At 40.8% G+C, this 12,162-nt stretch overlaps 2 protein-coding genes across 5 annotated transcripts in view; one reads left to right on the top strand and one right to left on the bottom strand.

The window, feature by feature from the left end:
• mettl17 (methyltransferase like 17) overlaps positions 1-3,727 on the bottom strand; it is a 19,277-nt gene extending 15,550 nt beyond the window's left edge. The window contains exon 1 of the mRNA XM_036596249.1: positions 3,538-3,727. Coding sequence (XP_036452142.1) covers positions 3,538-3,612 — 75 coding nt within the window. The 5' untranslated portion in view covers positions 3,613-3,727. The remainder of the gene's footprint in view (positions 1-3,537) is intronic.
• Positions 1,569-12,162, top strand: part of parp2 (poly (ADP-ribose) polymerase 2) — a 24,234-nt gene continuing 13,640 nt past the window's right edge. The window contains exons 1-8 of one of the 4 annotated variants that reach the window (XM_036596247.1): positions 1,569-1,676; positions 5,035-5,238; positions 6,345-6,506; positions 7,497-7,567; positions 7,689-7,739; positions 9,464-9,560; positions 10,248-10,323; positions 10,421-10,523. In XM_036596247.1, coding sequence (XP_036452140.1) covers positions 5,175-5,238; positions 6,345-6,506; positions 7,497-7,567; positions 7,689-7,739; positions 9,464-9,560; positions 10,248-10,323; positions 10,421-10,523 — 624 coding nt within the window. In that variant the 5' untranslated portion in view covers positions 1,569-1,676; positions 5,035-5,174. Of the gene's footprint in view, positions 1,677-3,754; positions 3,927-4,026; positions 4,271-5,034; positions 5,239-6,344; positions 6,507-7,496; positions 7,568-7,688; positions 7,740-9,463; positions 9,561-10,247; positions 10,324-10,420; positions 10,524-12,162 lie in introns of those variants that run through there. The other 3 variants (XM_036596244.1, XM_036596246.1, XM_036596248.1) reach the window with 3 other exon arrangements.

Genomic DNA, 12,162 nt, shown 5'->3' with positions numbered 1-12,162 from the left:
ACAGAAAACAAAAACAAAAAAGAGACTGCTAAGGGTTCAAATAATTCCCAATCAAGTGAAAACCTCAACAAAAGAAAAGTGCTTTAGTATTGTTTGAAGCATAAATACTTTGTAGGTATTGTTTAAATTCTTTCACATTTTGAGAATGTGAAATTTTGCACATTTTTTCTATTCCTTTACAGATATTTCAAACCTTAATTAATACACATTTATAAAATAAGGAGAAATCATTTATACACACATATTTAGGCGAAAAAAAGTAAAAAAAAAAAAAACAGATTTTCGGAGGATAACAGTATTTGAACGCTTTATCTGAGCTGTCCCCGTGACGCGTTGCTCGCTGAGCCAATCACTGCGCGCTAATTTGCATAATATCTATAATCTCAGCGTCTGCGACGTGTTTTTATGTTTTTTATGCATAAATAGTCGCGCTGCAGCTCTAAATAACAACATATTAATGATCGAATAATTATCTGCGAGACACTCCGCCGACACGAATCCGCGCGGAGTTTAACCCACCACCATGACCGAAACGCGTACCGACTCCACCGGGCTTTAAATAGGCGGGTATTAACTCCTCTACTTCCGGAGCGGGAGGAAGCTCACTGTAGAGGTCACATGCAGAGTGCTCGTCACTCGTCCCTTGATCTCGGGGAAGGTCTGAGACACGAGCCAATCGCCGCTCTCGCAGAGCGTCATCTGACCCGGATGAGCGAGTGCACAGAAACCGTGGGCCCGCGCGCGGGCTCCCGCACGAGACGCTGCGGGCGCACATTGAGCGCCAGCGGCCGATGCGGCGCGCGCAAGGCTTGGAATCGCTCGCGGCTGGCGTAGTGAGTGCGATGTGTGAGCCGGTGCGCCGCACCGGAACCCAATTCAGACTACTCTCCCCCCGCTTTTGCCGCAGACCGACACAGCGGCTCACATTCACTCCGCCTTTAAAGGGGAGCACCACCGATTATTCAAAATTTACCCATAACTCAGCGTGTGAGATGTAATCAGAGTAACTCAGAGTGGTTTGGTGTGAAATGGTTCAGGTGTCTTTACAGTGGTGGTGATAGGAACCAGGGGTCGCCATGACTACAACACAAATATAGACATTTTATTTACTATCCAGAACCACCAGTGAACCTACACGAGTCTTCTGAGTTTATATGGAATGTTGATGATGGAAAATAGTGGAAAATCTGAAATAATAAGTTTTCTTTGGGGACTATTTTGCCTCACAGCGCCCTGCATGTATCCCTCCACCATGAATGGAGTTTAAGTTCTCTAAACTATCATAAAACAGTGTCTCAGTCATCAGGCAGTGAATTCATAACCATTTCATGTAGGAACTTTCTGTGAGGGAGCTTTTAGAGGTGGACGTCTGGTTCCTATCACCACCACTGTGAACAGTTCTGACTCGGTAAGTTTCTCTAGAACAGAGCGTTTCACACCAAACCACTCTGAATGACTCTGTTTGTGTCTTAATCGTTTGATCATGTAGATTTTTTGAAGAATTGTCAGAGTTCCTCTTTAAATGACCGGCTCATATCTGGACTTCATCATTAATTTGCTCCTTGTCAGGTGGAGGGTCGGGGTTTGTGGGTCGTGAACTGACTCGTCTGCTGAAGAGCAAAGGTCATGAAGTCACCATCATCTCCAGACAGCCTGGTCCAGGCAGGATCACGTGGGTATGATGCAGCTCTGCCTTCTAGCAGGCACTACACACAGTAGAGGTATCTAGGTCCAGACCCAAGCTCTGTCCGAAACCACATACTGTACTAATGAGTGGGTTTCTATTGGTGGTGCACTTTAACACATAATTTAGTATGGTAGTGTGTGGTTTTGGATGCAGCCATAGTGGCCCATAGCTTCTCACTTCTTACAGCAGTGCTGCAGTCGTCTCCAATTTAAGATTTCCTACTTTAAAGATCCAAACAACCTCCTTCTGATGATGTACTACGAAGGTGGGTTAAACGAAAATAGTGGAAAATCTGAAATAATAAGTTTTCTTTGGGGACTATTTTGCCTCACAGCGCCCTTCATGTATCCCTCCACCATGAATGGAGTTTAAGTTCTCTAAACTATTGTGAAAGTGTCTCAGACGTCAGGCAGTGTATTTTTGCAAGATTAAACGGTTCTTCGCATCATGAGAGGGTTCTTCAGATTGAGGGAGAATGTGCTGTAGACGGTTCTATGTTCAACCTTTTTTGAAAAGGGTTCTTCTATTATATGCAAGCTTGACATGTAACGATAGAAGAACCCTTTTGGGTGCTATGCAGAACCATCTACAGCACATTCTCCATCAATCTGAAGAACCCCTCCTTGATGCATAGAACGCTTTAATCATGCAAACAGTTCTTTGAGTGTTCATGGTTCTTTATAGAACCATTTTCTTTACTAAAATATTAAAGAACCATCTTTTTAAGAGTCTAAGTTGCAAAAATTTAGTCTCACATGCCCTGCATATATCTCTCCACCATGACCAGATTTTAAAAAAACAAAATTATTATTATTTTGGGATAAATAATAAATATTTTGAAAATATATATATATTTATTTTGACAGTTTTTTTTTTTACACAGTAAATCAAAACTTTAGGACAAATAACAAATACTAGAGTACAGAAGTCACTATTTCAACATAATAAGTCAAAAATCATTTTAAAATAATTATTTCAGAACAACTGAGTGAAAGTACAAGTATACAATTAATGCTTATTATAATAATTATAGGGATAATAATGTGGTGGTCTGAGTGGATCAGACACAGCAGTGCTGCTGGAGTTCTTAAACACCGACTGGGTGCCCACTGCTCACCAGCCCTCTAGACCGGCTTGACAACCACTGAGCTTCATGCTGAACTCTGCTGTTCAAACCTCACCCTCACGCTGCTGCTGCTTAAACTAAACTAATCTAATTAACCATTGCTCCACCTGTTTTCCCTGTTGTGTACTACAATACCTTATACTAACAATGTTTCCTATCCGGTGTCGATCAGAGGAGGATGGGTTCCCCTTCTGAGTCTTGGTTCCTCTCAAGGTTTCTTCCTCTTGCTCTTAGGGAGTTTTTCCTTGCCACTGGCGACGCTCACGAGGGCTCGGACCCGGATTTCTTTCTGTAATGCTGATTTTTCTGTAAAGCTGCTTTGTGACAACACCTGTTGTAAAAAGCGCTATATAAATAAACTTTGCTTGCTTGCTTGCTTTACATCTACAAGGTGGACCGACAAGGTAGGAGTGTCTAATAGAGTGGACAGTGAGTGAACACAGTGTTTAAAAACTCCAGCAGCACTGCTGTGTCTGATCCACTCAGACCAGCACAACACACACTAACACACCACCACCACGTCAGTGTTACTGCAGTGCTGAGAATGATCCACCACCCAAATAGTACCTGCTCTGTGAGGGTCCATGGGGGTCCTGACCACTGAAGAACAGGGTAACAGAGAAACAGATGGACTACAGTCTGTAACTGTAGAGCTACAGAGTGAGACTGTGTGGTCAGTGGAGCTGATAAAGTGGACAGTGAGTGAGGTGGTGTTCAGACTCACCCTCTGCGTGTCTCTGGGTGGAAAAGCAGCGCGGCGCCTCCAACAAACACCAAACAGCCGATTTAGAGCAGACATGGCTGTGACAGACAGATCTGTTCAATAAGTCTGAGCGATCTGCAGCACGGAGACATTTACAGCGTCCGCCTGTCGGTCACATGGACCCACACCAGCCCCACCATCAAAATAAACCCGTGCAGAAACACGCAGCCGACTGCAAGTCGTTCCGCTGTATATTCATGCACGAGGGCGGCAGTTAGCGTCGTTTTACTCCTCCAGCAAAGAACAAAATAATAAAATATTAATTAATACACATTTTAATGACGAGATGCGTCGAACCAGGAGCTCCCGAGTGAAATCAGGATCAAATTCAGACACTCAAGCGCAAACAGGTAGCTAAGTAACGTTAACAAACAGTCACGCCTGTTCGCCAGCTTCGTGTTCTAATTTGCCCGTTCCACCTTAAGTGGTGCGGCAGTTGTAGAGATGTTGTGGCGTTGTAGAGGCCAGAATGCAACTACCGCGCCATTTAAGGTGGAACGGAAAAGTTCGAATAAGAATGTGGCGAATAAGGAAAAACGTATTTCAGCTTCGAGATACAGACTAATTTTCACTCCGTTTTCACCCCGAAAGTGGCCTGGAAAGCTGGATATGTTAGTGCGGTTAAAGTTGAAGCGATAATTCGGTTAGTTTAGCACCGGAGCTACGAGGCTAATGAGGCTAATGTAGCTAACAAGTAATACAAGTTAATTCCCGCCAGTTAGCATCATGCTAATGTTACATTAACATGCAGCAGTTTCCACTGGATTAATATAAGAAATTTAGCTGCACATTTTAAAAACTCGGTTCTTTAGTATAGGTAATGGGTCTGCTTAGAACCACGAGTCTCGTATATCTAGAACCATTTCATGATTAAAGGGGAACTCCTCCTGTTTTTCAAAAGTTCCGCATAATTCAGTCACTGCGATGTAAACAAACTGATGTGGTTTCAGGTAAAATGCTCTACTCTAAAGAACTTTTAGAGCGGATTTAGAACGGTCCACAGTGGTGGTGATGGGAACCAGACGTCTGAAGAGTTTAAAAAGCCTCCACTCAACTTTACTTAGAACTTAAACTCCATCCATGGTGGAGGGATACATGCATAGATAAAATAGTCCCCAAAGAAAACTTATTATTTCAGATTTTCCACTATTTTCCATCATCAGCATTCCATATAAACTCAGAAGACTCGTGTAGGTTCACTGGTGGTTCTGGATAGTAAATAAAATGTCTATATCTGTGTTGTAGTCATGGCGACCCCTGGTTCCTATCACCACCACTGTAAAGGCATCTGAACCATTTCACATCAAACCACTCTGAGTCACTGTGTTTATATCCCACACACTGGATTAAGCAGAAATTTTGAAAAATATGGTGCAATAGCCCTTTAAGCTGAAAGTCTTGGTTGTGGGATTCAGTCTTGCTGCCGATGATGATGTTTTCTGTTTGTTTTCTCCTCAGTGTGGCAGTGGGAGGGAGATGACGGACAGTGGGAGCCGTACTCGTCCGCAGTGTGCGCCCAGTTGGACGCGGCGGTCAGGGCCGGGGAGAGCTCAGTGACCCTGCAGGTCGGCCCGGGATATGAGGTGGACCTCGTGAAGATGACGCAGACTAACTCGGTGACCAAATACCGCAGGAAGATACGCTCACTCACCGTGAAGGCAGGTAAGCCTGGAGGTTTGTGCGGAGAGGAATCAGAATGGACTGTTTAATAGAAAATCGTGTGTCCAAAGTGATGAACAGAGCTGTAGAAGTTTCTAAAATGAATGAGGAAGCTGTAGGACATCAAGAATGTTCTACAGTTTTCTAATAAATTAATGCCCAGAATCCACCATATTTCAGAAGTGGAGATATTAAGGCAGATAGCCTGACAAAAATGAGTGCAAATAGATCATTACGGTGTATTATTTATTATTTGACAATAAACAACATTATATTATTACATATAAAATAATTATTACATATAAAAAAATTGTTAATGCTTTTGTAAACTGTTAAATAGTAGTGTGGACATATTTTTTCCAAATACACACACTTTTGCACATTTTAATGCACGGTTACTTTTTATCCCTACATGTTAGAAAAAACCCAAATAATATTAGGAAAATAAACTGTAAAATGTGACCTGTGCCACAGTTATGGCACATTTACATGTTTATTTTTTTCTGGTTTGTTAAACTCCGCAAATAAATAAATACTAAATCAGTTATAACTCCTTATGGAAAAAAGTTCTGTAGTAATACTACAGAAATTTCTACTAGTGTTATGCAGCACTACACACTTATAGATGGTTCTTCAAGGGTGTTTTAGTAAAGAAAATGTTTCTGTATAGAACCATGAACACTCAAAGAACCCTTTGCATGATTAAAGGGTAATTTGCATCATGAAAGCGTTCTTCAGATTGATGGAGAATGTACTGTAGATGGTTCTATATAGGACGTTTTTAAAAAGGGTTCCATATAGCACCATTGTAACAACAGAAAACCCTTTTTGGTGCTATATAGAACGATCTACAGCACATTCTCCATCCATCTGAAGAACCATTTCACCTTGCAAAGAACACTTAAATCAGGCATAGGGTTCTTTGAGTATTCATGGTTCTTTATAGAACCGTTTTCTTTATTGAAGAACCCTTGAAGAACCATCTTTTCTTCAGCGTGTGGTTTGTTGTTGTATATGTGGTTACGTTCCAGAATTGACGCAGATGAATCACTGCCTTCCGAATGTCCGTTTTTACACCACTCCCTCACTCACACTGGCTCTCTTTACAGAGGATATGAACGGAGGTGATGGGTCACAACTGACCAGCACTGCTTCCATTAAAGAGGAGGAAGAAGAGGAAGAGGAGGCTCCTGCTGCGAAGAAGAGACGTGGACGAGGGAAAAGCCAGAAAGAGGACAAAGCCAAACCCAGCGAGGAAACAGCCAGTAAAGGTGACGTTTCCCCTGAGATTTACGGTAATACACACAATTATGTGTTCATAAGGGCCATTATGACCATTTCAGTGAATAATAATTATTAACGAAGCGCTGGGCTGTTCAGATCAAAGTCTGTTCTTGCACAGGTGCTTCTGAATCAGAGTTCTGGTCACATTTGTTTAAACAAAGTAGCAAATCCCTGAGTGCGTTTACATGCACTCAGTAATCAGATTTCTGCTGTTATCTGTTTATTCAACTGGTCATGTAAACACTGTACTCTGATCTAGAAATCCGATTAAGAATTCCTATAAAGAGCCTGGATTTTAGCTCAGTGATCAGATTTCTTAGTGCATGTAAACTTACTCTGATTTCTTAGTCTGATCATGTGCGAAAACAGACGGCGGCACTGGAAATAAGCGACGCTGGAGCGGCGCTGAACCCAAATATGAAATAAAGGATTTAAATATTCTTCATCTTATAGATAATATAAGTTCATATTTTCAGGCAAAGTGACTCGATGTTTAAAAAAAAAAAGAGTTTTACGTTACGTTTACGTCGCGTCTTCTTCTGTGAATTTACTGGCTGGTTGTAAAGCAGAAATCTGATTATTGTCTGACTCATGTAGACCCAGAGTTTCCCCATTATCTGATTACTCAAGTGCATATAAACGCATTGATTTACTGACAAAATCTGATTTTCTGCAGTTATCGGATTATTAAATGCATGTAAACGCACTCAGTGTTTGCTCACCATAAAAAAACAGATGAAAAGAGTTATTTTTATTAGTTTATTCCTTTATTGTTTGTTTATTTTTATTGTTGTTGGTGTTATTTTTCATGATCAGACATCAGTATGGAAAAATAACCTTTGCGGAGATGATGCAAAAAAAACGTAAAGCGAGGGAAAAACCTACTCCTCCCCCTCTCTTATTTTCCGTTTCTTTGTTCCAGGATTTGCGTACACATGCACTGTACACTGTGTAATTCCTCCTGTTTGTTGTTGCAGAGGTGGTGAAGACGGTGGTGATGAAGGGGAAAGCCCCGGTGGATTCAGAGTGCAAGGCCAAAGAGGGAAAGGTAGCAGTCAGACCACATCAGCGTGACACATGACACTTTTTATTTTCCAAGCCAGCAGCTTCGAGCTAGATAGACAGAATGTCATTCTGTTCGTGACTTTGGCCCACGCTTTCCTCCACAGGCGTTCGTCTACAGTGAGGGCAACGACATCTATGACGTGATGCTGAACCAGGTGAGTATTAAGTGTGTGCGTTTTTTCCGGAAATTTATATTGTTTACATCTTTACTTCTGTAATATCTGAAAAAATAAATAAATATAGGACTGAAAGAATGTGCAGATCGAATATAGTATGAATAACTACCTGTAACACAATGAGGGAAGCTTGAAAAACCAATGACTAATATAATAAAATATAATATAATATAATACCCCATCATTTTTCTCACCTATGAATTTTATTTATTTATTTTTTTGGTCGCTTTACTTTTTCTTACTCAACAAGCTTGACCTAAACATGATATTTTATTTTGCAAATAATTATCATAATAATAATGGTTACTATATTTAAAATTATTTAATTGGAATTATATTTGGTTAAACGTATAACATATAATTATATATATATATATATATATATATATATATATATATATATATATATATAGTCCATTTTATCAGCTCCACTTACTATATAGGTGCACTTTGTAGTTCTACAGTTACAGACTGTAGTCCATCTGTTTCTCTGATACTTTGTTAGCCCCCTTTTACCCTGTTCTTCAGTGGTCAGGACCCCCATGGACCCCCACAGAGCAGGTACTATTTGGGTGGTGGATCATTCTCAGCACTGCAGTAACACTGACGTGGTGGTGGTGTGTTAGTGTGTGTTGCGCTGTCCACTCACTGTCCACTCTATTAGACACTCATAGAAGATATGAGAACTACAAAGTGCACCTATATAGTAAATGGAGCTGATTAAATGGACAGTGAGTGTAGAAACAAGGAGGTGCTCATAATGTTATGCCCGATCGGTGTATACATATATATATATGTATATATATATATATATATATATGAAAAAGAACATCTGAGCCGGTGTCCTCCTAGCAGTACCACTGTGGTCCTTTAGGGGACGACAGCCCAAAGGTTGAAAACCACGACAGTATAATATAATATAAAGTACTAATTAGAAACACTTAGAAATCTTCCTCAAACTCACAGTTATACATGCTGTACTTACATTCATGCATTGGCACCAACTATTGGTGGTGCAGTGGGTCACTGATCCCTCCAGCACTGAAGCTGCAGTCCTCTAGAAAAGCTCTGGAAAAGCCCTGATACTGAAATTGTGTGGAACAGTCGGGATTTTAAACATGCAGGGAGGACTAGAACAAAAAACACTTATTTTTCTGGCTTGTTGGTCGACTACAGCAGGAAGAACTGGTACAGGTTTTGAGGTTTTATTGACCCAGTTCTGAGTTTTATTGTGCTTTACATTAGAATATCATTTCCAATTACAGAAACTAACCCAAGGTAATTGAAATATGGCATAATTATTTCACTTATATGCTCAGACTCCCTCTGCTGGGGCTGTGAAGACTGTGAAATTTTAGCTGACGATCGTCATATAAATAATTGTGATTAGTGATTAATGTATACATGCAAAGATTAGCATTAGCTATCTGGCAAACAAACAAAAACAAAAACAATCACCTATAACACCCATCTGAAGGTCAGAGCTGTGTTTTTGTAAGACTCATGTTTTTTATTTTTAAAAAAGAATTGTACTGATCTAATCAAAGTCAAAAGTGCATAGTTTTCCCATTCTGCGTGTTGCGTTACTATAATAACTGTATAGTAACAGTATAGAAACTAACTGTAAAAACACGGATTATCTCAAATAATTGTAATCAGGCAAATTATGTAATAGTTGAGACAGGTCCACTGCTGTGTTCCAGACGAACCTCCAGTTCAACAACAACAAGTACTACCTGATCCAGCTGCTCCAGGACAACAACGCTAAAGCCTACAGCGTGTGGATGCGGTGGGGGAGAGGTGGGTGCAGGAGAGTTCAGCCCTTTAGTTCATCTCTAATAGACCTGACTGTGTGGGCGTAGCTATTTGAATGTATGGATCTCCAAAATCACTCTGAGTATATGAAGTAAAAAGTCTGAAACCGTGTTAAAACAGAACACCCAGTGTAAGAACGTGGACCCACGGCTGACCAGCTCTGATAGCTACCACGCTAAGTTAGTGCCATTTCTGCTTCTTTTGCAGGGGAAGTTGTCACATTTTTTAAAATAAGAGGTTGATATAGTTGTTATACCCATTGTTAAAGTTTCAAAACATACCATCTACTCCTCAGTCCATATAGTACATATATGGAAACTAAACTGCAAAATCAGCCCATTTTCAATTCATTGTTTTTGTGATGTCATAAAACCCAGCACGTTTACATATATCCACCCACTCACGCTGATGTTATAGGAGTGTTTCACTCTGGACTGATTTTTAAAAGATACACAATAGAGAGCAGCCGATCGGCCCATAAGTCAGTCTTAAAGGCTCAGTGATGAAAGCAGCCTGTTTAATTCTGAAGAGAGGTTGGAAAATGGACATGTAAACATGTATTATGACTGATTTTGTTACGTTGAATCCACACAAACTTCAGGGACAAAAATAAAATGCAAGACAAATAGAGGATATGAGGCTTTTAACACACAGTGTTGTTCTTCTCCTCAGTGGGAAAAGTTGGACAGAACAGTTTGGTGTCCTGCGGAGGCGACCTCGCTCGTGCCAAAGACGTCTTCAAGAAGAAGTGAGCGCCTTTAAAAGGTTTTCTTCAAGGGTAGATGGTCATAAACGCTGGTGTTTGTGCTATTATAGGCGTTACATTTGACCTTTTTGTTTCCCAGGTTCTTTGATAAGACCAAGAATGAGTGGGAAGGTCGTGGAAACTTTGAGAAAGTTTCTGGAAAATATGACCTGGTGTTCATGGACTACAGCAGCAACGACAAAGTAAGAGAGCGGAAAAAAAATTTAACCCATTTTTGTTTACAAATTTTTTTCACTAATGGACCCACACTCTCAAAAATAAAGGTCCTAAACGGTCACTGGGGTGGTTTCCTCAAGGGTCCATCTCAGTACCTTCAGTCAGGGAACATAACTGAACCATAATCCACTGAAATGATATGTTCTAAGCTGTACTGACTCCACACACCCCGTCTCGCCTCCAGGCTTTTATTTTACTGTTCTGTTTAAAACATTCGGTTATGAAAAGGTACAAATACGAACTTTTCACCTGGAAAAACTTATTTAAGGTTCACAATCAGACCCTAAAACCACTGTTGGAGCTTTGAGGGAACATTTACACTGTTTGTACCTTAATGAACGAAAAATGTACCTGAACAGAACCTTTATTTCTAACAGTTTGTATCATGAAAATATCGTCTTCACTTTTTTTAAATGAAAAAGTTTGATGTAGTGTGTAAACACTGTTCACGTTTCACAATGCACTGTTCACTCTCCAGTCCATACAGTTCATATATGAAAACTGAGCTGCAAAAACAGCCTGTATGGAATTCCCTGTTTTTGTGATGTCACTCAAACCATCACATTTACATATATCTTCTTATTCAGCCCACCGTAGATTAGCCCCGCCCACTCACACTGAAGTTATAAGGAGTGTTTCTGCCTGGACTGAATGAGTGCAGCCAATCAGAACAGATCGGTCTTAAAGGCACAGTAACGAAGGCTTTGTTCACACAGCAGGTAAAAGTGGCCCAAATCTGCTCTTTTTCTCCATGTGTGACACAGATGTGTGTCTGTGTGTCAGTGTGAACAGATAAACACACTGAATCTGACATTTTCAATTCCAATTTGAGACGCTTTCATATGTGGTACTGAAATCTGATACGTATCTGATCTGCGCCAATTCAACTCAGTCTGAACAGCCAGATCGGAATTCATGTGACTTTTACGTCAGTCCAACTCGACATTTGTCATCATTTTCGCGCTGCTGAGACTCAGAAACATTTAGGCTGATGATTCTGAACCAAAACATTAGAAGAGACTCATCACAACTCCTCCGTGTTTGAAGAGATTTCTAAAGAAATGTCCGAACGCGGCTGCAGGAGAACGAAGCTGCAGCGTCAAAGAACAGTCTGAAAGCAAAGTTTAAAGACTCCGAGGACGCGAACCAAAGAAGTGACCGCGCCATTTTTACGGCTCGAACACATTCTGGGTGATGAGTCCAGCTGTCAGTCAGTCGGTGGCTCCTGTGATGCTGGTGAAGATGAAGCTGATCCTCCGGGAGCGACTGGCGTTCATTGGCGGTCGTGATTGTTTACCTCTGGATGAGCCGTGAAGCAGCGTGAAGCTCTGTTCTTTTGTGCATGAGGGTCAGTTTAGGAGCTGATCTGTTCAGACTGACGTCGCATACAGATCACATTTAAAAGATAATCTGAAAAGACAAACAAAAAATTCTGATTTGTTGAGAAAATCAGATTTGGGCCACTTTTACCTGCTGTGTGAACGTAGCCTAAAAGGTCTGTTTAATTCAGAGGCAGAAGACCGTTGGATGATGTCCATGTAAACATGTGCTATGCTTGTTTTTGGTACATAAAACCCACACAAACATTATAAGTGGACCTCAGGG

Source organism: Colossoma macropomum, unplaced genomic scaffold, assembly GCF_904425465.1.
Source record: "Colossoma macropomum unplaced genomic scaffold, Colossoma_macropomum, whole genome shotgun sequence".
NCBI lineage: Eukaryota > Metazoa > Chordata > Actinopteri > Characiformes > Serrasalmidae > Colossoma > Colossoma macropomum.
Note: the sequence above shows the minus strand (reverse complement) of the source record. Positions and strands in the feature narration are given on the sequence as shown.